Below are 22,888 nucleotides of genomic sequence, written 5' to 3' on the forward strand. Positions count from 1 at the left end.
AAAATTCAGCTTTTCTCTTAAACACTTCACTATGTATGTGTTTAAGGAGTGAAACCTACATAGATAAGGTGTGGAGCTGGCGTCCTTGAGTTCTGTTGTGTTTGATATGTAGCCCAGAATTTCATTTACTTGTTAAGAATCTACCTTGAGAGTGGCAGGGGGATCTTAATTTTTAATGCAAGCATGTCCCTCTATTCTAATATGATTAAACTTTACAACATCTACATATCTTTTAAATCCATAACTCAGTGACATTTTAAAGTTTAAGGCAACAGTAGAGAAAAGTGAAATTTTAAATACCACTGTTTTCAGGATGACTGTATGAGATCTTCTTGACCCATTAGGTAAGCTCTTGTCAACTTCTTATGGTAGCTTTTCCTTAAACCTTCCTGGTAGTCCTATTGCATGAGCAGGTGTCCATCCTAAAGCTAATGTTAACAAAAGCCTGATTTGTAGCAAATAAACATGCGTGTCCTGGCTTTCTTTTCTAACAGCAATCAGAAACGGAGACTGTTCATCTGTTTATCCCGGCTCTATCAGTCGGTGCCATCATCGGCAAGCAGGGCCAGCACATCAAGCAGCTTTCTCGCTTTGCTGGAGCTTCAATTAAGGTACTGTTCTACCAGCTGTGGTTCTCTGGTTCTTTAAGTAAGTTACAGAAATATGAATCTTCTTGCCACTTTATAATTTGAATCGAATGTAGAAGACACTATTAGCGTTACATAAGGATATGAAGAAAACCCCAAACAACAGTGGCTTACACCAAGGAGGCTTACTTCTCTGTGCAGAAAACAGTTTGGAGGTGAACATCTGGGCTGGGTGTTGGCTCCGCCCCCACCAAGTCCTTGGACCTAAGTTCCTTCCAAGCCACCTTCCCCAGGTACGGCCTTGGTCCCTCATGGTTCCAGATTGACACCATTCATGCTCCAAGAATCAGGTCTGTTGCCCAGCCAGTAGGAGAGGAGAACACAATAAAGAGCTTTTCTCCTACGGAAGTTTCTTGTTAGCTACTATGGGATATTTCTAACTATATTCCATTGCCCAGAAGTTGGCCAGAAGAAGTTGAAGGGGCAAAATACAGGCTATGCACAGTCAGCTAAACATTTTGTAACTACAGAAGGTAACATACGAGAGGACAACTAATGGTGTCTGCCATAATAGATAACTGTATGTTCTGAAGATTCTGTATTTTGATGCCTTATTTAAGGAAAATAAAGGTTGGCCAGGTGCAGTGGCTCACACCTGTAATCCCAGCACTTTGGGAGGCCAAAGCAGGCAAATTGCTTGACCCCAGGAGTTGAAGACCAGACTGTGTAACATGGTGAGACCCCATCTCTACAAAAAAAAAAAAAATTTTTTTTAATTAGCCAGGCATGGTGGCACGCACCTGTAGTCCCAGCTACTTGGGAGGCTGAGGTGGGAGGAACACTTGAGCTTGGGTGGTTGAGGCTGCAGTGAGCTATGATCACACCACTGCACTCCAGCCTAGGCCACAGAGTAAGACCCTGCCTCAGACAAACAAAGGCATGTGGTGTGCAGTATCCTTGAAACTTAGGGTACAGAGACTCCTAGAGTGTGTTGCATACACAGGAAGCCCAAGGAGCTCTGATGCAAGTGGGCCAAGGACCATACTTTGAGCACCACTGGTGTAGTGAACACAGGCAATGGAGGCAGACCCAGCTCTCCCTCTAGCTCTGTTAGCTGTGTGATCGTGGTCCAGATAACTCAACTTCTCCAGCCTTCCATTTCCGCATTTGTGAAGTGGAGGTAATACTTCATCAGGATGTGGTGAGGATTAGCTGAGAGACAGCACGTGGAGGTCTCCATTAGGGCCCGGCACAGAGTTTTAAGTTATAGTATATGCAGGAGGGAGGCCTAAATGGTGAACCCACAGGAATTGCTGCCTCTCCCTAATTTCCTTCACGAAGGCTTCAATTCTGCATTTCAGCCAGTCACACGCAAATGTTAGGCTGGTTGGCCTAAGATGCCTATCAGTGATACCTGAAAGTATCATAACTTCTTGTTGGGTCTGTTACAGATTGCTCCAGCGGAAGCACCAGATGCTAAAGTGAGGATGGTGATTATCACTGGACCACCAGAGGCTCAGTTCAAGGTATATGCTCTAGAGTATGTGCTATGTCCACAGGTAACAAATGCACAGGTAGACCATAACCTGGCATCTCTCTTAAATATGTCTAAATCTCAGAAAGAGTCAATGGAAATTCTTATCTAAGAGCAGAGTAGAATCACACTCAAAATTGTATTTCAGAATTAACCAAAGTCTTTAATTTTGAGAGTTCTGTACTGGTTGCTGGGTTTACCTGTCTCTCAAAGGTGAATTTTGCTCAATGGCTTGTAATCCTATGCTAAGGTGAGACCTTAAAATTTACAAACCTGCCAGGTTAATATGCCTTGGAAACTTGTTTTCAGATGTTTTCCCTCCTGTCCCTGAGATTGCCTAGACTTGAATTAAAATGCCCCATTTTTCCTCTTACCCTTGGATTATCTCTGTTAGACCTTGCCCAGACTCTACAAAACTCTCTAATCCCTGGGATCTTAGAGGTAGGAATGGCAGGAGCTCTTGTAGCATTTTTCCTGGTATGGACCATTGCACATTTATTGGGATTTGAGGTCTTTGGGGCTGCAGTGTGCCTTTCAATGTCTACTGAGAGGTGGTAGAGCAGAGACTTGGCAGCCAGGCTGCTAGTTCAAATCCTAGCTCTGCCATTTGCCTTGTATGACATTGGGCAAGTTACTTAACCTTTTTCTGTAAAACCAGGGATAAGAGCACCTACATCCTAAGGTAGTTTAAGGTTTTCACAATATATGAAATGTTTAGAAAAGTGCCTAACACATGGGTAGCACAAAATTAGCGTGCTGGGGGTATTCAACAGACTATGGATAAATTAGACTAAGACCATGCCAAATTCATAAATATATTCCCTTTCGTGTATGATTTCTCCCATAAAATTTAGTATGGGTGTCTTGTCTTAGAACATTTAGTGACTGTGTAAGAAGACAACCATTTAACCTTAAGCTGTAGTTTTTTTGTTTTTGTTTTTGAGACAGAGTCTCACTCTGTTGCCCAAGCTGGACTGCAGTGGCGTGATTTCAGCTCACTGCAAACTCAACCTCCTGGGTTCAAGCGATTCTCCTGCCTCAGCCTCCCGAGTAGCTGGAATTACAGGCATGTGCCACCACGCCCGGCCAATTTATTTTTAGTAGAGATGGGGTTTCACCATGTTGGCCACGCTGGTCTCAAACTCCTGACCTCAAGTGATCCGCCCACCTTGGCCTCCCAAAGTGCTGGGATTACAGGCATGAGCCACTGTGCTCCTAGCCAAGCCTTAGTTTTCTTAGCCTTAAAGTGTAACAGTAACTAGTAACAGTGCATACAGTTCTCTCCCCACCCCACCTCTCTCCCTTAAATCAAACAAAAAAAAATCACTTTCTTTGACTTCTGTTTTCTCTGGGCCATTTTTTCCACTGAAAACCCAAAGCTGCTTTCACTTCATTTATGGGAAGAATGGGAAACGAAGCAGGTGCTTTGAGATGTGGGTGGTTAGATGAAGAAAGAAAATCACGCGAAGAAATTTATTCCTTCACAGCAGCCTTGTGATCCAGGCAGTTCAAATCTTAACTCAGAATTTTTGAAAACTGCTTCCTATCCCAAACCTTCAGCGTCACTTTTAGTTTGAAATCTTAAAAGATAAATACAAACATGTCTTTCCTTGGTGCTTTTAGTCTTATAAGTGGAATTACTGTCCTGTAACTCCTATGATGCATATATGATAGGAACTTCAAAGTTCTTTCCCTGTATTCTCTAATAAAACTCATGTTTTATAGTTAACTTAAATATAACACTTAAGCCATAGTAGTTAAATTTCATTTATGTGATTGGTGACAATGCTAAATGAATGTTTTATTTTAGAGATCTAAGGAATGGTAAACCTCCTCCCCATATTTTTTCTTACAAATTCAAGAGCTTCAGTTTTGGAGGATAGTGTATATCCCTAGTGTCTTTTTGACTGTGTTAATAGTAATATCTACATCATAGGCCTGGGGCATTAAGGATCAATGGAATATAGGGTATCAAGATGAATTTTGTTTTGTCTGTAGTGCCCTAAAATGAGCTCAGCTTTCTGAATCAGTGAACATGTGTTGGATACTATTGTGTTTTGTGGTTTACCCTGGCAGCTTGTCAAACCAACTCTCGGGCTCCTTTCTCCTTTGCTGACTAATGGTTGTATGTAATAGGTTGTTTATATAGTTGCATGCAGTAGGTGATAGGATGTATTGACTCTAAATATCAGAAGTGTCTTGGCCAGGTGTGGTGGCCCACGCCTGCTATCCCAGCACTTTGAGAGGCCTAGGTGGGTAGATCACTTGAGTCCAGGAGTTCGAGACCAGCCTGGCCAACATGGCAAAACTCCATCTCTACTAAAAATAAAAAAATTAGCCGGGCATGGTTGTGGGTGCCTGTAATCCCAGCTACTTAGGAGGCTGAGGCAGGAGAGTCACTTGAACCCAGGGGGCAGAGGTTGCAGTGTGCTGAGATCACACCACAGAGAAAGAGACTGTCTCTAAAAAAAAAAAAAAAAAAAAAAAAAAAAAAGGCAGGGCACAGTGAGTGGCTCACGCCCGTGATCCCAGCACTTTGGGAGGCCAAGGTGGGTGGATCGATCACCTGAGGTCAGGAGTTCAAGACCAGCCTGGCCAATATGGTGAATCCCTGTCTCAACTAAAATAACAACAAAAAATTAGCTGGGTGTGGTGGCGGGCACCTGTAATCCCAGCTAGTTCGGGAGGCTGAGGCAGGAGAATCGCTTGAACCCGGGGGTCGGAGGTTGCAGTAAGCCAAAATCACACCATTGCACTCCAGCCTGGATGACGGGGTAAGACTCTGTCTCAAAAAAGAAAAAAGTTCTTATCTTGATGTTGTAGCCTCTTTAAAATATTCAAAGGAAAAACCACCTTTCTAAGAGTATGAAACACATTTAAATTGAAAACATTTTTCTCAGCAGGTTTCTAACTGGCCCATGTAGACGTGAGCTTGACTTTTAGTGAGCTTGGCATAGCTGACTCTGCAGTTCTGTCTCTTTTGCTCAAAAAAAAAATGTGACCAGGTGTGGTGGTTTGCACTGGTAATACCAACACTTTGGGAGGCCAAGGCAGGACTCTTGAGCCCAAGAGTTTGTGATGAGTCTGGCAATATAGCAAGACCCCCATCTCTATAAAAATTAGTGGCGTGGTGGCTCACACCTGTAATTCTAGCACTTTGGAAGGCTGAGGTGGGCAGATCACTTGAGGTCAGGAGTTCGAGACCAGCCTTACCAACATGGTGAAACCCCACGCCTACTAAAAATGCAAAAATAATTAGCCAGGTGTGGTGGTGAGCGCCTGTAGTCCTAGCTACTCAGGAGGCTGAGGCAGGGGAATCACTTGAACCTGGGAGGCGGGGGTTGCAGTGACCCAAGATCATGCCACTGCACTCCAGCCTGGGCAACAAAGTAAGACTCTGTCTCAAAAAAAAAAAAAAAAAAAAAAAAAAAAAAAAGTCAGGTGTGCTGTCGCATGCCTATAGTCCCAGCTGCTACTCAGGAGGCTGAGGTAGGAGGATCGCTTGAGCCCAGGAGGTTGAAGCAGCAGTGAGCTATGATTGCACCATTGCACTCCAGCCTGGACAACAAAGAAGGACCCTGTATCCAAAAAAAAGGGAAAGAAAAATGCAGTTAATGTCTCATGGCCAGCATGAGAAGTTTTACCTATCACAATTTTAATACAAATGGCCATTTGCCCACAAAAATTTTCATTAGGTTATTAATTGCCTTTAACTGTTTTCGTCAGAAGAATATGGCTTATCCTTCTTTCACCAAGCATTCAGTTGCCTCTACTGTGATGGGCAGTAGTTATTGTCAACCTTTTAGGACTTCTAACTGCTCTCTTCTATGTTATTTTCAACAATCTATGAAATGTAGATGTATCACTGCAAAGGGCTATCCCACTTGGATTTGGGCCATCTTTCAAGTTAACTGACCTTTTCCATTTCATACGTGAATTACACTAATAGGATGTGTTTTCATCTGTAGGCTCAGGGAAGAATTTATGGAAAAATTAAAGAAGAAAACTTTGTTAGTCCTAAAGAAGAGGTGAAACTTGAAGCTCATATCAGAGTGCCATCCTTTGCTGCTGGCAGAGTTATTGGAAAAGGAGGCAAAACGGCAAGTACTTCAGCAAAACCTGTGCAGTGGTATGAAAGGGAAAGCGTTGAAAGGTACTTAGGAGTTCCAAGTCCCCGAATTTTGGCTAATTTATAAAAAGCAGGACCATCTTGACCAAGGTTTGGAGAAGATTGCCTTTTGTTTCCTGTCTGAGTGTTGGTGCCAGCTATTAGTGAAAGTAATGCATCTCTTTCAGATCACTTTGTGTGAGAGGATTGTCCTATATTTATAAAGGGCATTTAACGTTCTCCTGATAAAACTTTAGCTTTTTATTGAACAGACACTTAACAGGAATTTTAAAAATTTCATCTACAGCTCGTTACATCTGTAATGGAAAAAAAGCAAACTGTTTCTAGTCTTTAATACATATAACTTGTAAGTGGGTTTCAAAGCTATTTATAATTTTGAAGTGATTGAGTACATACACTTTGGAATCAGACTCAGGATTTGAATCTGGTTTTGCCATTCACTTGTATAACTGGACAAATCAATTTCTTTGGATGAGCCTTAATCATCTTGAATTGGGGATAATTCTAATAACCTCATGGAATTACCACTGGATTAAATGAAATTTGTAAAGCCATACATAGCTCAGTGTCTGGCGAACAGTAAGTGCTTAGGAAGTAAGTTTTTAAAACCGCAACTTAATGTGATTTATATTTATCTCTTTCAGGTGAATGAACTTCAGAATTTGTCAAGTGCAGAAGTTGTTGTCCCTCGTGACCAGACACCTGATGAGAATGACCAAGTGGTTGTCAAAATAACTGGTCACTTCTATGCTTGCCAGGCAAGTGGGCTCTAAAATAAGCTTTTGTATCTTTCTCACATGGAAACAATTCTCCCTCAGGTGCTCCTACCTGATAGAATTAGTTAAGGTTGTTTGATGCTTAAGACTTCTCATCTCCCTTTTAGCAGGTGATTTCAGAGACTACTAGCAAACTGACTAGTATGTATCTTTAATCATCAAATGGATTTCTATTTGAAATTGTTGAAATGAAGGAGTACAATAACTTTTAGTAGCTTTTGATCAAGTGGAATTTCAAAGCTCTGTCCTTTTCTAGGTTGCCCAGAGAAAAATTCAGGAAATTCTGACTCAGGTAAAGCAGCACCAACAACAGAAGGCTCTGCAAAGTGGACCACCTCAGTCAAGACGGAAGTAAAGGCTCAGGAAACAGCCCACCACAGAGGCAGATGCCAAACCAAAGACAGATTGCTTAACCAACAGACGGGCGCCGACCCCCTATCCAGAATCACATGCACAAGTTTTTACCTAGCCAGTTGTTTCTGAGGACCAGGCAACTTTTGAACTCCTGTCTCTGTGAGAATGTATACTTTATGCTCTCTGAAATGTATGACACCCAGCTTTAAAACAAACAAACAAAAAAAGGGTGGGGGAGGGAGGGAAAGAGAAGAGCTCTGCACTTCCCTTTGTTGTAGTCTCACAGTATAACAGATATTCTAATTCTTCTTAATATTCCCCCATAATGCCAGAAATTGGCTTAATGATGCTTTCACTAAATTCATCAAATAGATGGCTCCTAAATCCAATTGTTAAAATTGGATCAGAATAATTATCACAGGAACTTAAATGTTAAGCCATTAGCATAGAAAAACTGTTCTCAGTTTTATTTTTATCTAACACTAACATGAGTAACCTAAGGGAAGTGCTGAATGGTGTTGGCAGGGGTATTAAACGTGCATTTTTACTCAACTACCTCAGGTATTCAGTAATACAATGAAAAGCAAAATTGTTCCTTTTTTTTGAAAATTTTATATACTTTATAATGATAGAAGTCCAACCGTTTTTTAAAAAATAAATTTAAAATTTAACAGCAATCAGCTAACAGGCAAATTAAGAATTTTACTTCTGGCTGGTGACAGTAAAGCTGGAAAATTAATTTCAGGGTTTTTTGAGGCTTTTGACACAGTTATTAGTAAAATCAAATGTTCAAAGATACGGAGCAGTGCCTAATATCTGGAGAGCAGCACTATCATTTATTCTTTCATTTATAGTTGTGAAAGTTTTTGATGGTACTAACAAAGTGGTCGCAGGAGATTTTGGAACGGCTGGTTTAAATGGCTTCAGGAGACTTCAATTTTTTGTTTAGCTACATGATTGAATGCATAATAAATGCTTTGTGCTTTTGACTATCAATACCTAAAGAAAGTGCATCAATGAAGAGATGCAGGACTTTCAACTGACTGGCAAAAAGCAAGCTTTAGCTTGTCTTATAAGATGCCTAGTTTGACAGTACACTTCAGACCAATGGGACAGTCATAGATGGTGTGACAGTGTTTAAAGGCAACAAAAGGCTACATTTCCATGGGGCCAGCACTGTCATGAGCCTCACTAAGCTATTTTGAAGATTTTTAAGCACTGATAAATTAAAAAAAAAAAAAAAAACCACCTTTAGCAAAGTATAACAGGATTTCTGTATACTGTGCAATCAGTTCTTTGAAAAAAAAGTCAAAAGATAGAGAATACAAGAGAAGTTTTTGGGATATAATTTGAATGACTGTGAAAACATATGACCTTTGATACCGAACTCATTTGCTCACTCCTTGACAGCAAAGCCCAGTATGTACAATTGTGTTGGGTGTGGGTGGTCTCCAAGGCCACGCTGCTCTCTGAATTGATTTTGAGTTTTGTTTGTAGGATGATCACAGTCATGTTACACTGATCTAAAGGACTTATATATATAACCCTTAAAAAAAATCACTCTGCCTCATTCTTATTTCAAGATGAATTTCTATACAGACTAGATGTTTTTCTGAAGATCATATCAATTAGACATTTTGAAAATGATTTAAAGTGTTTTCCTTAATGTTCTCAGAAAACAAGTTTCTTTTGTAGTTTTAACCAAAAAAGTGCCCTTTTTGTCACTGGATTCTCCTAGCATTCATAATTTTTTTTTTCATACAATGAATTAAAATTGCTAAAATCATGGACTGGCTTTCTGGTTGGATTTCAGGTAAGATGTGTTTAAGGCCAGAGCTTTTCTTAGTATTTGATTTTTTTCCCCAATATTTGATTTTTTAAAAATATACACATAGGTGCTGCATTTATATCTGCTGGTTTAAATTCTGTCATATTTCACTTCTAGCCTTTTAGTATGGCAAATCATATTTTACTTTTACTTAAGCATTTGTAATTTGGAGTATCTGGTACTAGCTAAGAAATTTATAATTGAGTTTTGTACTCACCATATATGGATCATTCCTCATGTATAATGTGCCCCAAATGCAGCTTCATTTTCCAGATACCTTGACGCAGAATAAATTTTTTCATCATTAAGGTGCAGCTTGTTGTGTAGTATGTTTTATTTTTGGTTTTCAGTTGAATGTGAATGTTCTGAATTTGAGTTTTTCAAACTCTAGGCAGATTTCTGTTATACCATGTCCAGCCACGGTACTTAATGTGAACCTTGATAATACTCTTGCATATGAACTAAGAACTAGAGCTTTCAGAGTTTTTCCTCACACTTTGTTTACTTTCTTCTGTTACTGGAGTATTCTGGAAGGGTTACAGAAGTCCTCCTAGAAGAATATTATCACCTCAAAGAAAAAGTATAAAAATAGGACCAGTGGGCTATGTTTTATATTATTAAAATTTTTGCCATTCCATTAAGCAGGGTTAAGATTTACATTTAAGCTAAATTAATAAGAATCTGAGCAGAGAACTCAAGCACAGGAGCCAGTGCTAACTCCAGGAAATTCTGATGACATTTCCAGGATAAAGGCAGTGTGTCATAAGTTTTGGGTAGCGTGTACTGATTTTTGGTTGCAGGTATTAGCTCACTTATCTACAGTCTCTGCATGCCAGTTAGCAGGAGTGCCCATGAGGTACACAAGCCTTGTCCTAAGAACAGCCTAACCAAGGAGACGGGCTTTAGGAGCTGTATTTTCCAATAAGTGACTCAATCCAAATCTGAAATGACTAACGCAGTGCATAAAATATTTTATTCACATTTTAACTCCACTGGAGTCACAGATGAAGTATCATCTTCTTCTATTCCAAGAATGAAGTCTTCAGGTACTGTCTCAGGTGCTATCTGAGCTAACTGGTCATCATAAGAACGTAGGGTCCATAATTTCTCTAATTCATAGATTTCTCTGGTTTCTGGAAGCATCAAATGAATCACCATGCTGCCTATCAGGGACAGATAAGAGATACAATGAAGGAATAGTTCATTTCCTTTTATTCTTACCTTACAACACACACTGGCTAACTCTAGGAATAGAGCAGTGGTTCTCAAGTGTGGTTCCCAAATTAGCATCACTGTGGTTCCCAGATTAGCATCACTGTGGACCCCATCCCAGCAAAAATACCACAGAAGTGATGCTATGCCTTTCTCAGTGTACCTATAGGAGGCATATGTCAATATATAACACTGCTGGTGATAGTAACTTTATCGAAGAGACTGAAGGTGTCAGGATTCTCTTTGGTGACAATTCTCCATGGGTAACACACTTCTGCACATCTTTTGTGCAAAAACACTGACTGCCTTTTGTTTTGACTATCCAAGAATGTATCGTGAATATTCTTAACAGATAGATAGATACTGCCTCCCTCCAGGGCAAAGGGCAGCTTTGCTTACAGCAGCATTTCTCAATTAGGTAATAATGGTAATGTTTAGAGTCATTTTTGATTGTCACAATTGGAGAACGGAGGATGCTGCTAAACATCCTACCGTGCACAAGAGACACCCCTCCCCCACGTGCAAAATTACCTGGTCCAAAACGTTAATAGCGACAAAAGTGAGAAACCATCAGAGCAAAAGTAGGCCTGCTTTCTGCTAGTTATAAAAACCTAGACACCCTCATCTGAGTTCCAGTTTTACAACTGTGTGTGCTGGTGTCATCTGGCCCGTGTTGCCCTATGGAATCCAGAGCTCATGAAACCAGTGCAAAATGGATGCTGGCTACTGCTGTGGTAATAAACTGTTCTTTGTCTCTAACTCTCTAATAGTCTTGTCTTTTACCAGTATCCATGAAAACTGGCAGGACAACGTATTAGCTTACAAGCAGAATAAAATCTCAGATTCCTCAGTTCTTGACATACAGTTATGTTTTCCCCTTTGTAAATATTGTTGGGAGGTGCTTTGAAATTATGTACACATTAATTCCCAAAGTTGTTAGATCTTTTCGAAATTCTAGTCCTCTGCTCTAGTCTTTTCTTGTGCCTGGAATAACCTCATCCTCATCTCATTTATGCACCGCAGCCCCCAGACTTTCCTCTACCACTACTAAGGAATCTCTCCCGCCTCTACTATGTTATCCGGTTGTCCACCATCTTCCTGATCTGTGTGCTAGTAGACAGACACCATGTAGTATATATCTTCCTCCGGGAGCGCATTATCTAGGGTACTTTGGTTTGCTTAGGTGAAAATTCTACATGTGAATAAGACCACCTGGATTATAACTAAAAAAACTTTTGTTACCTTAAACACACTTCAAAAATCTTACCTGGAAATACATTCATCAATTTGATCTCAATCCTTTTGCAACTGAAAACAATTCAAGATTAGCGTAGTAACAACAGTTAACCTGTAAAATACGCCAGAATAACTTACCAAAATCCACGCACAGCCAGTCATCAGTGTCCTTCCCTTCTATCTTAACATGAGGGTCACGTTTACATTTCAGGTGTTTGTACTGAAAAAAGCCAGGTGGTTTATTAAAGGGAGAGGGGATGGGGGAAGCCTGTTCTTGCTGAAGGTCTTTTTTTTTTTAATCTTACTCATTTCTCATTGCTATACTTTGCCCTGTGATGACTAACTTAGGGAAACTATTTCTCCCTCTAAATCTTACTCACCTTCACCTCTCTCCTGAATTCTCCTGCCCCAGCCCTTCTGAGATGGTCACCCCATTCATTCACTATGCCTCTGACGCTGAAAAAGCTAAGCTCAGTCAGCATTTGGTACCCACCTACATCCATCACTTGTGTTCGTCCCAGCTTCCCTTCACCTTTAGAGACTGCAGATACTACCTTCTGTTTATAAAGCCAGGTTGTTTCAGTGCCACTGATTTCACCTCATCTGCCTTCATGACATGTTAATGGGACCCCATCATCCTATAAATGTGCTCAGTTCTTTTGTTAAAACAGATATACTAATGCCAAACAAGATGGCAATTAAGTAAAAACTGTTACAAGAGACAAAGGACATCTCATATACATCACCCCAAAATCAAAGGAAACGATAATTAGGGCAGGAAAAAGACAAAATCAATGAAACTAGGATTTGGTTCTTAGAATGACTAAGAAAAAAGAACTAAAATCTGAAATGAAAGAAGTGACACTACTGATTTTAGAGAAATGGGATTGTAAGAGTACTATGAGCAACTGTACACCAAACAACTGGGTAACCTAGATGAAATAGCAAAATTTCTAGAAACACAACCTACCGACTGAATCATGAAGAAATATAAAGTTTCAACAGAGCATAACTAGTATGAGGACTGGATCAGTAATCAAAAATCTCCCAACAAAAGTCCTAGACCAGATGGCTTCCCTGATGAGTTTTACCAAATATTTAAACAAGAATGCAGTACTCAAATTCTCCCCCAAAAGTTGAAAGGCAGGGAACACTTCCTAACTCATTCCATAAAACCAATACCCCCGATGAACATTTGATGCAAAAATCCTCAACAAAAATACTAGCAAACCAAACTCAGCACCATATTAAAAGGATTATAGACCATGACCAAGTGGGATTTATCCCTGGAATGCAAGGTGGTTCAACATGTAAAAACGGATCAATGCAATAACACCACATTAACAGAATGAAGAAAAAATCTATATGATAATCTGAACTGACGCAGAAAAAGCATTTAACAAAATTCAATACGCTTTCACAATAAAGCACTCAACAAAGTAGGCATAAAAGGAAATTACCTCAACATAATAAAGGCCATGTAAGAAGAAAAGCACACAGCTAATATATTCAATGGTGAGACTGAAAGCTTTCCTGTAAGATCAGGAACAAGACTAAGTATGTCTGCTTTTGCTACTTCTATTCAACACAGTATTGGAAGTTCTAGTCAGAGCAATTCGTCAATAAAAAAAAAAAGGTATCCAAATTGGAAAGGAAGAAGTAAAATTATCTCTGAAGACAATACAACTTCATATGTAGAAAACCCCAAAGATTCCACAAAAAAAACCCAGTTAGGGCTACTAAACAAATTCAGCACATAAAAATCCATCGTATTTCTATACACTAACAATGAGCAACCTGAAAACAAAGTTTTTAAGATTCCATTTACGATAGCAGAATAATCCTTTGAGACGTTCTTGTTTTGAGTTTTGCTCTTGTTGCCCAGGCTGGAGTGCAATGGTGTGATCTCAGCTCGCAGCAACCTCCGCCTCCTGAGTTCAAGCGATTCTCCTGCCTCAGCCTCCCAAGTAGCTGGGATTACAGGCATGCACCACCACGCCCGGCTAATTTTGTATTTTTAGTAGAGACGGGGTTTCTCCATGTTGGTGAGGCTGGTCTCGAACTCCCGATCTCAGGTGATCTGCCTGCCTCAGCCTCCCAAAGTGCTGGGATTACAGACATGAGCCACCGTGACCAGCCTAGCAGAATAATCTTAACCACAGGAGCAAAAGACTTGTACACTGAAGACTACAAAACACTGCTGAAAGAACTTAAAGATGCCAGTAAATGGAAAGATACTTCATATTCACGGATGGGAAGACAATATTGTAAAGATGCCAATACTACCCAATGCAGTCTACAGATTCAGTGCAATTTGTATCAAGATCACAATATTTTTTGAAGAAACAGAAAAATCCAACCTAAAATTTATGTGGGGCCGGGCACGGTGGCTCACACCTGTAATCCCAGCACTTTGGGAGGCCAAGGCGGGTGGATCACCTGAGGTTAGGAGTTTAAGACCAGCCTAGCCAAAATGGTGAAACCTCATCTCTACTAAAAATACAAAAAATTAGCTGGGCATGGTGGTGGGCGCCTGTAACCTCAGCTATGTGGGAGGCTGAGGCAGAATTGCTTGAATCTGTGAGCCGAGATTGTGTCACTGTACTACAGCCTGGGCAACAAGAGCGAAACTCCATCTCAAAAAAAAAAAAAAAGTTGTATGGACTCTCAAGGAACCCCAAATAGCCAAAACAATCTTGTAAAAGAACAAAGTTGGAGTCTCGTATTTCTTGATTTCAAAACTTAGAACAAAGCTCTAGGGCCAGACGCGGTGGCTCACACTTGTAATCCCAGCACTTTGGGAGGCCGAGGCGGGCGGATCACGAGGTCAGGAGATCCAGACCACAGTGAAACCCTGTCTCTACTAAAAAATACAAAAAAATTAGCCGGACGTAGTGGTGGGCGCCTGTAGTCCCAGCTACTTGGAGTGGCTGAGGCAGGAGAATGGCGTGAACCCGGGAGGCGGAGCTTGCAGTGAGCCGAGATGGCGCCACTGCACTCCAGCCTGGGCGACAGAGTGAGACCCCATCTCAAAAAAAAAAAAAAAAAAAAAAAAAAAAGAACAAAGCTATAGTAAACAAAACAGTCTGAAACTGGCAAAAAGACAGACATACAGACTGATGAAACAGAATACAGAGCCCAGAAATAAACCCTTGTACATATGGTCAAATGATTTTCAACAAGGGAGCCAAGAACATTCAATGCACAAAGGACAGTCCTTCCAACAAATGGTGCTGAGGAAATGTCCACATGGAAAACCTTACCGCCTCCAAAAACTAACTCAAAATGGGTTAAATATCTAAACAGGAGACCTAAAACTATAAAACTCTTAGAAGAAAACAGGGAAAACATGATACTGGTTTGGCAATTATTTATTGGATATAATACCAAAGACATAGGCAACAGAAGAAAAAATAAATTGGACTTCACCAAAATTAAATACTTTCATGCATCAAAGGACACTCTAAAAAGAATAAAAAGGCAACCCACAGAATGGCAGAAAACATCTGCAAATCACATATTTGATAAGGGGTTAATATCCAGAATATAGGCCGGGCGCGGTGGCTCACGCCTGTAATCCCAGCACTTTGGGAGGCCAAGGCGGGCAGATCACGAGGTCAGGAGATCGAGACCATCCTGGCTAACACGGTGAAACCCCATCTCTACTAAAAATACAAAAAATTAGCCGGGCGAGGTGGCAGGCGCCTGTAGTCCCGGCTACGCGGGAGGCTGAGGCAGGAGAATGGCGTGAACCCTGGGGGGTGGAGCCTGCAGTGAGCCGAGATCACGCCACTGCACTCCAGCCTGGGTAAAAGAGCGAGACCCCGTCTCAAAAAAAAAAAAATCCAGAATATAAAGAGAGCTCCTACAACTCAACGACAAAACAACAAACAACCTGATTTTAAATAGGCAAAGAGTCTGGGCAATATAGTGAGACCCTGTCTCTACAAAAAATAAATTAGCTGGGCATTGTGGAGTAACTCCTACCATTCTGCTTTCTGTCTCTATGAATTTGACTACTCCTACTTCTCTAGTCCTAGCAACTTGGGAAGCTGAGGTGAGAGGATCACTTGAGCCCAGAAGTTCCAGGCTGCAGTGAGCTATGACCACACCACTGCACTGAAGCCTGGGCAACAAAGTGAGACACTGTCTCTTTAAAACAAACAAAAAAGCAAAGGACTTTTCTTCAAAGAATATATACAAATGGCCAATAAGCAAAAGAAAATATGCTCAACATCACTAATCCTTAGGGAAATACAAATAAAAACCACAATGAGATGTCACTTCAGGCCCATTAGGATGGCTATTACCAAAACCAGAAAAGAAGTGTTGATGAGGATGTGAAGACTGGAAACTCTGCACTGCTAGAGGAAATGTAAAGTGGTGCAGCCACTATGAAAGAATACAGGAGCTCCTCAAAAAATTAAAAACATTCAGCTTTGTGCTAGGCTGGTGAACGAAAAAAAAAAATTAAAAACAGAATCACTATATGATCCAGCAATCCCATTTCTTTGCACATACCTCAAAGCATTAAAAGCAAGGACATAAACTTTTTTTTTTTTTTTTGAGACTGAGTTTCGCTCTTATTGCCCAGGCTGGAGAGCAGCGGTACAATCTCAGCTCACTGCAACCTCCACCTCCCAGGTTCAAGCGATTCTCGTGCCTCAGCCTCCCAAGTAGCTGGGATTACAGGCACCCTCCACCACACCCAGCTAATTACTGTATTTTTAATAGAGACAGGGTTTCACCATTTTGGCCAGGCTGGTCTTGAACTCCTAACCTCAGGTGAACTACCCGCCTTGGCCTCCCAAAGTGCTGGGATTACAAGCGTGAACCCAGCCTTTTTTTGGTTTGTTTTTTTGGGTTTTTTTTGGTCTTTTTTGTTGTTTTTTTTTTTTTGAGACAGCATCTTGTTCTGTCACCCAGGGTGGAGTGCAGTGGTACAATCCCGGCTCACTGCAGCCTCAAGCTCCTGGGCTCCAGCAATCCTCCACCTCAGCATTCCGAGTAGCTGGGACTACAGGCACACACCACCAAGCCCGGCCAATTTTTTATTTTATTTTTTGTCTTTTATGTAGAGATGGGGTTTCACCATATTGCCCAGGCTGGTTTCAAACTTCTGAGCTCAAGCAATCCGCCCACCTTGGCCTCTCAAGATGCTGGGATTACAGGCATGAGCCACTGCGCCCAGCCTCATGAACAGTATTTCTATACCCATATTTATACCAACATTATTCACAATAGCTAAAAGGTGGAGGCAATCTAAGTGTCCATCAATGAATAAATGGATAAACAAAATGTGGTATATACGTAAGATAGAGTATTACTCAGCCTTAAGAAAGAAGGAAATTCTGGCACATGCTACTACACGGATGAACCTTGAAGACATTATGCCAAGTCAGATAAGTCGGTCACAAATTTATGATTCTACTTTTATGAGATACTGAAAAGTAGTCAAATTCATAGAGACAGGCAGTAGAATGGTAGCTGCCTAGGGAAGGAGAAATGGGGAGTTATTGTTCAATGAGTTCAGAGTTTCAGTTTTGCAAAATGAAAAAAGTTCTGGGATGGATGGTGGTAATGATTGCACATCAATGTGAAGGTACTTAAAGCTACTGAACAACACATTTTAAAATTATTAAATGGGCCGGGCACAGTGGCTCATGCCTGTAATCCCAGCACTTTGGGAAGCTGAGGTGGTCAGGAGTTTGAGACCAGCCTGACCAACATGGTGAAACCCCATCTCTACTAAAAATAGAAAAATCAGCCTAGCGTGGTGGTGGGTGCCTATAATCCCTAGAAGGCTTAGGCCGGAGAATCACTTGAACCTGGGAGGCGGAGTTTGCAGTGAGCTGAGATCGAGCCACTGCACTCCAGCCTGGGCGACAGAGCGAGACTCTCTCAAAAAAAAAAAAAAAAAAAAAAGATTAAATGGTAGGTTTTACATTATATGTATTTTACCACAAACAACAAAACTTTCTTGCCTTTGCATTTCTCTCCTCATCTAAAATCTTTGTAAAGGCAATTTCTATTTCTTTATTCTTTCACAGAAACTTCTCTGTAAAACCTCCCATTCTTTTTATATCCGCAAGTCCAGTGGTCACTAAGTCTTACTCCATCCCACTATTACATCTGATAGAGACCCTGGTATGCTGTCTTTATATCTCCTTTATGCTTTCCTAGTTCTCTTCCTATCTCTCCAATTACCCCGTTTTTGGCATCTTCTTCTGCTCTGTCATGTTGTACCAGCGTTTTGTGTACAGGCCCCACCTTTTTATTTTACAACCCTTCTCTATACAATCTCGGCTACTCTTTTGGTCTTAAGTGCCTCCTCTATGACCAATTCTCAACAGACTAAGACTAAGAAAGGTATGATGGCCCTGTGAAATGGTACCAGAGTCAGCTAGAGGCTTCCAAGTACACTTTCTTCCTCATACTGATTCATATTCAGTGCAACTGGAAAACAATCCCCCTTTCTTTCCTCAACTAGACCTGTAAGGGCAAGGACTACATCTTTTTTGTTCTTACCTTCCCAATACCCCGTACAGTGCCTGGGAACACTGGACATGCTCAAATCTTTGAATGAAACTCCAGGCCAGCACTGTCTAATAGAACGTTTTACAATTATGAAAATGCTTTATGGCCGTCCCATATGGTAGCCATTAGCCACACGTGGCTATTGAGCATTTGAAATATAGCTAATATAACTGCAGAACTGAATTTATATCTTATTTTTATTTTTTTTGAGACAGAGTCTGGATCTGTCACCAGGTTGGAGTGCAGTGGCATGATCTCGGCTCACTGCAACCTCCACCTCCCGGGTTCAAGTGATTCTCTTGCCTCGGCCCCCCGAGTAGCTGGAATTACAGGCACATGCCACCACGCCCAGCTAATTTTTGTATTTTTAGTAGAGACGGCATTTCACCATGTTGGCCAGGATAGTCTTGATCTTTTGACCTTGTGATCCACCCACCTTGGCCTCCCAAAGTGCTGGGATTACAGGCTTGGGCCACCACACCTGGCTGAATTTATATTTCAATTTATAATTAAATAGGCACATGTGTAGCTAGTGGCTACCGCAATGGATAGTGCCTCTAGAAATCCCTCTGGTTATACTGTCTTCTAGCTTGCCTCAGGTTATAAAATATTATCTTCCGGCTGGGTGTGGTGGCTCATGCCAGTAATCCTAGCACTTTAGGCAGGCGGATCCCCTGAAGTCAGGAGTTTGAGACCAGCCTGACTGACCTGGAGAAACCCGTCTCTACTAAAAATACAAAATTATCTGGGCGTAGTGGTGCATGCCTGTAATCCCAGCTACTCAGGAGGATGAGGCAGGAGAATCACTTGAACCTGGGAGGCGGAGGTTGTGGTGAGCTGAGATCGTGCCATTGCATTCCAGCCTGGGCAACAAGAGCAAAACTCCATCTCAATTAAAAAAAAAAAAAAAAAAAAAATCTTCCTTGCGGTCACAAGAGAAAAGAACTAGAAATATCCTAACTCAATAAGGCTGGATATTTGTTCCCATATCTTTCACTATCAAAGAACATAAAATGAATTCATGCCAATTCTGAAAATTTGGGCTTCTTCTGTAACTTTGTATGATGGGTTTACTCTCTAAGTGTTGCTCCTTGGCCTGATGCACTGTCACTATTCCACTCAGTTAATGGTCCAAAAGAGAAAAGAAAGCATCCTACCATTTTCACAAGGTAGAAGGCCATGGCATGTAAGTGTCGGGTAGAAGTTCCACTACCAATCACAAAGTAATCTGTATATCTCATTTCTGGAGGAACCTGGATCACACAAATGTCTCTTGCCTTTTCTTGCCTCAGAAGTGAAACCATCATGTCGATGTCAAACTTGGGACCAGTATGATCTGAAATGCACAAATAGTTGTTTGTATCAGGACGGCCAAGCAGATAGACCTGTATGCACCCAGAGATGCTGGCAGCTGACTGTTCCTCCATGAAGGTGTTTAGATCCAAAGTGTTTTTACAGATAGCAGGGCAAAGGCCTCCTGGAAGCTGAACCTGGGCAGTAGCATCATAGCACCGCTCAACTTTTATGGTCAGGGTGCTCAGATTACGCAGAGCCACTATACATCCTTCGCTATTAACCATATGCAAGTAGAACCAGACATCAGTGACAAATGACTTTCTATTGACTAATAACTTATACACCACAATCACAGAAATGCTGTGCAAAGAAAAACAGCACCACAAATTGGGTAGGAGATTATATCCTGGAGCATATTAAATTGAATCTCAGTTATAACGGGTCACAGAACTGTGAGCTGGAAGGGCTCTTAGGTAGTATCTGGTCCACAACCTTCAATTGAGAGATGAAGAAACTGAGGCCTAGCAGAATTACTGTGGCCTAAGATCAGTCACTGCAAGAGCTACATTTTTAAGTAATTATTATTTTGAACCTTCAAGTTTTCATATAAAACCACTGGGTTATTAACAACTGTTACCTGTGAAAATCTAATTTTTTTTCCCGTAAAGATTTAGATATTCTGATCTTCAGCTTGGAGTATTACAGGCTGTAAATTTAAAGCTCGCCCAAGTTCTAAAGCCGACTCCAAAGGACCTAGTAGCTAAGCCCACTAAGGCCTCTCCCTTTCATACTCTACATTCTTAGATGTGATCTGTTTACCATTCTTAAGTGTCTAAAAACGTCAGCACTAACTAGAGGATATTAACTTGGACCCATCTCCTACTGGCGCTTCCTACGCACCCCTTCGCACCCAGACCCTGGCTCCTCAGAATCCTCAAGCCCTAACAGTCCCCACAAACCCATTTCCCAGGATTCTAGGAAGAGCGTAAAAGGAAGTGAGGACGGTGAGACTGTGATGCCAAGGGTGGGAGGTGGCCGTCCGGGAGGCTGGGATTTTGCAGTTCATCTCTTGCCCTCAGTTTCTTCACTGTGAAACAGGAAGGTTGGCGCCAACAACCTTTGAAGTCCCTTCCAGCTCTGGATGTGCAGGAGTTTTGTGACTCCAAGAGAAATGCACAAAGAGGGGAACCCAGAGCCACCTTGGCTGGGACCTGACTCCAGACTGCCCGGAGAGGGTCGCCTTCGTTCTCCTCCACGCCCGTACCTGCCGCGTCCGATTCTGGGCGTCCCTCGTTGTCCGTCCCCTCCGCCCGCTCCTCCAGCCCAGGCTCGCTGTGCAGGCCGCGGACAAAGCTTGCGGTCTGGCAAGCCCGGCAGAACGCTGCTCCTACGGGAAGCCGCTGCACGGCCAGCAGCCGAAGCCCGGGCTCGGCTCCAACCGCTGGCCCCGCCACCGAGGAAACCGCCCTGCGCCACATTAGTGGCGCAAGCAGCCGCGCCACACGGCCGCCCGGCCCCATAGCAGCAGCCTCGCGTCGGCGTCGCGGGTGGGTAGCACTTCACGGAGCCCGGCTCGGAAATTCTACGTCGATGCGTGGGCGGAGTCAAGGCTTGAAGGACGGGCCATGGGCGGAGTCTGGAGCCCGTGAAGACAGCAGTGACCCGGAAGAGCTACTTGGGGATTAGGGCGTGCGGGAATAAAGAACTGGTGTTGCTTGACCACCTTGCTTTGCTTTGTGTCGCAGTGGCGCATTACGTTGTCCCTTTTTTTTTTTTTTTGGACTCTGCCCACTAATGTAAGCCTCATGAAGGCAATAATTTTTGTTTCATTTTTAACTCTTCTCTCCACAGCACCTAAAACAGTTCCTGGTACTGAATGTCCAGAAGTTGCTGTTAATCTGATTAGGCTGGGATTAGGACATATAATCTACCCTCTCTCATTACTAAAAAATATTCAAGATTCCCTTGCAAATTTGAAATCGCACGAGGAAAATCTGTTATCCTGGACTAGACTGGGATGGGAGGCAGAGGTGTAAAGACCATTTGGAAACCGTTCTTAGGTCAGCCCATCATCGACACTCCCTGTATGGAGGAGTTTACGCCCAGGGGCGGCACTGTGGGGACCAGCTCTGTAAGAACAAGGAATTCTGAGGTGCCAGCTGCGGTATTAAGTCACAGGGCTTGAGAACTGCGATAGATCCCTGGCGCGGGTGGGGGATGGGGGGGGTTGTGGGGCGCGGCAGGGAAGCAACTTGCCCAGGTCATACACTTACTGACCACGTCAGAATCAGACTTCTGAACTCCAGGCCTGCTAACTGCTGAAAGGAAGGCTTCATAGAGAGCAAATATTTCAAATGCCTGAAACAGTGCCAGACACATAGCAGGCACTCCAAAAATGTTTGCTACATTATTTTAAATAATTCCAAGCACTAATTTTGGGAAGTTTTTTAAAAATACAGAAATTAAGCATTTGTGTATATCACACCAGATATGTACAATCACTTCAAGTTATTTTTGTAAAAAAGAAAAACATTACAGATTAAGTTTCCTCTGTCCAGTTTTAGCCCCATCCTCAATTCCATTTTTCCATAGGCATGAACTTGGCGTTTCTCCCAGCTTTTGGCATCCATTCCATGTTCCCACCCTTCTCTGAACATCCCAGACCAGCTTTACCACCTGTATTTGCCAGCTCATTTAATGGGTCATTATCCCTTCAAATCTCCCAAACCCTGGACTTCATTCAGTCCAGGATCTTCATACAACAAACGAATCTGTTGTCAAAATCCTGCTTATGTTACCTCCAAAATGTTTCTGTGAGTCCAGCTTCTTGTCTTCATTTCCACTGTTTCTTCCTTAGTCCAAACCCTCATTCATTCTTGCCTAATTACAGAGACTGCCTCCTACCTGGCTTTCCTGTCTCCAGTCTGTTTCTACTCTTTTCATCCTCCATGCTGCCCTTCTGTCAACTAGAATCATTTTCGCTTCATCTGCTTTTTGCTATTTTTCTTTTTTTTTTTTTTTTTTTTTTTTTTGAGACGGAGTCTCGCTCTGTCGCCCAGGCTGGAGTGCAGTGGCGCAATCTCGGCTCACTGCAAGCTCCGCCTCCCGGGTTCATGCCATTCTCCTGCCTCAGCCTCTCCGAGTAGCTGGGACTACAGGCACCCGCCACCAGGCCCGGCTAATTTTTTTTTTTTGTATTTTTAGTGGAGACGGGGTTTCACCGTGGTCTCGATCTCCTGACCTCGTGATCCGCCCGCCTCGGCCTCCCAAAGTGCTGGGATTACAAGCGTGAGCCACCGCGCCCGGCCGCTTTTTGCTATTTTTCAAACTCACCATACCCTTTTTTTTTTTTTTTTTTTGAAGAGATGGGGTCTTACTCTTGTCACCCAGACTGGAGTA

At 42.1% G+C, this 22,888-nt stretch overlaps 2 protein-coding genes across 7 annotated transcripts in view; one reads left to right on the top strand and one right to left on the bottom strand.

Annotated features, from left to right (window-relative positions):
- The window catches only part of IGF2BP3 (insulin like growth factor 2 mRNA binding protein 3), a 163,255-nt gene extending 153,733 nt beyond the window's left edge, over positions 1–9,522 (top strand). For all 6 annotated transcript variants that reach the window (XM_063636311.1, XM_055272425.2, XM_055272428.2 and 3 more), the window contains 5 exons: positions 495–611; positions 2,039–2,113; positions 6,090–6,221; positions 6,895–7,008; positions 7,283–9,522. In XM_063636311.1, the coding sequence (XP_063492381.1) occupies positions 495–611; positions 2,039–2,113; positions 6,090–6,221; positions 6,895–7,008; positions 7,283–7,381 (537 nt within the window). In that variant the 3' untranslated portion in view covers positions 7,382–9,522. The remainder of the gene's footprint in view (positions 1–494; positions 612–2,038; positions 2,114–6,089; positions 6,222–6,894; positions 7,009–7,282) is intronic.
- A 628-nt stretch (positions 9,523–10,150) lies between these two features.
- MALSU1 (mitochondrial assembly of ribosomal large subunit 1) lies at positions 10,151–21,109 on the bottom strand. The gene is made up of 4 exons (XM_055272440.2): positions 20,754–21,109; positions 19,351–19,529; positions 11,795–11,876; positions 10,151–10,371 (listed from the first exon to the last, which is right to left on the bottom strand). Exons 1-4 carry the CDS (start codon positions 21,007–21,009, stop codon positions 10,181–10,183), a joined length of 708 nt encoding a protein of 235 aa, XP_055128415.1. The 5' UTR covers positions 21,010–21,109; the 3' UTR covers positions 10,151–10,180.
- Positions 21,110–22,888: the final 1,779 nt, after the last annotated feature.

The sequence above is a fragment of the Symphalangus syndactylus genome, chromosome 3 (genome assembly GCF_028878055.3).
Source record: "Symphalangus syndactylus isolate Jambi chromosome 3, NHGRI_mSymSyn1-v2.1_pri, whole genome shotgun sequence".
NCBI classification, from domain to species: Eukaryota; Metazoa; Chordata; class Mammalia; order Primates; family Hylobatidae; genus Symphalangus; species Symphalangus syndactylus.

Coding starts and splice junctions, on each gene's coding strand:
- MALSU1 (XM_055272440.2), bottom strand. CDS start 21,009: ATGGGGCCGGGCGGCCGTGTGGCGCGGCTGCTTGCGCCACTAATGTGG. Junction 19,530..20,753: donor CCCAGAATCGGACGCGGCAG/GTACGGGCGTGG, acceptor TGTGCATTTCAG/ATCATACTGGTCCCAAGTTT. Junction 10,372..11,794: donor CTGGCTGTGCGTGGATTTTG/GTAAGTTATTCT, acceptor TGTCCCTGATAG/GCAGCATGGTGATTCATTTG.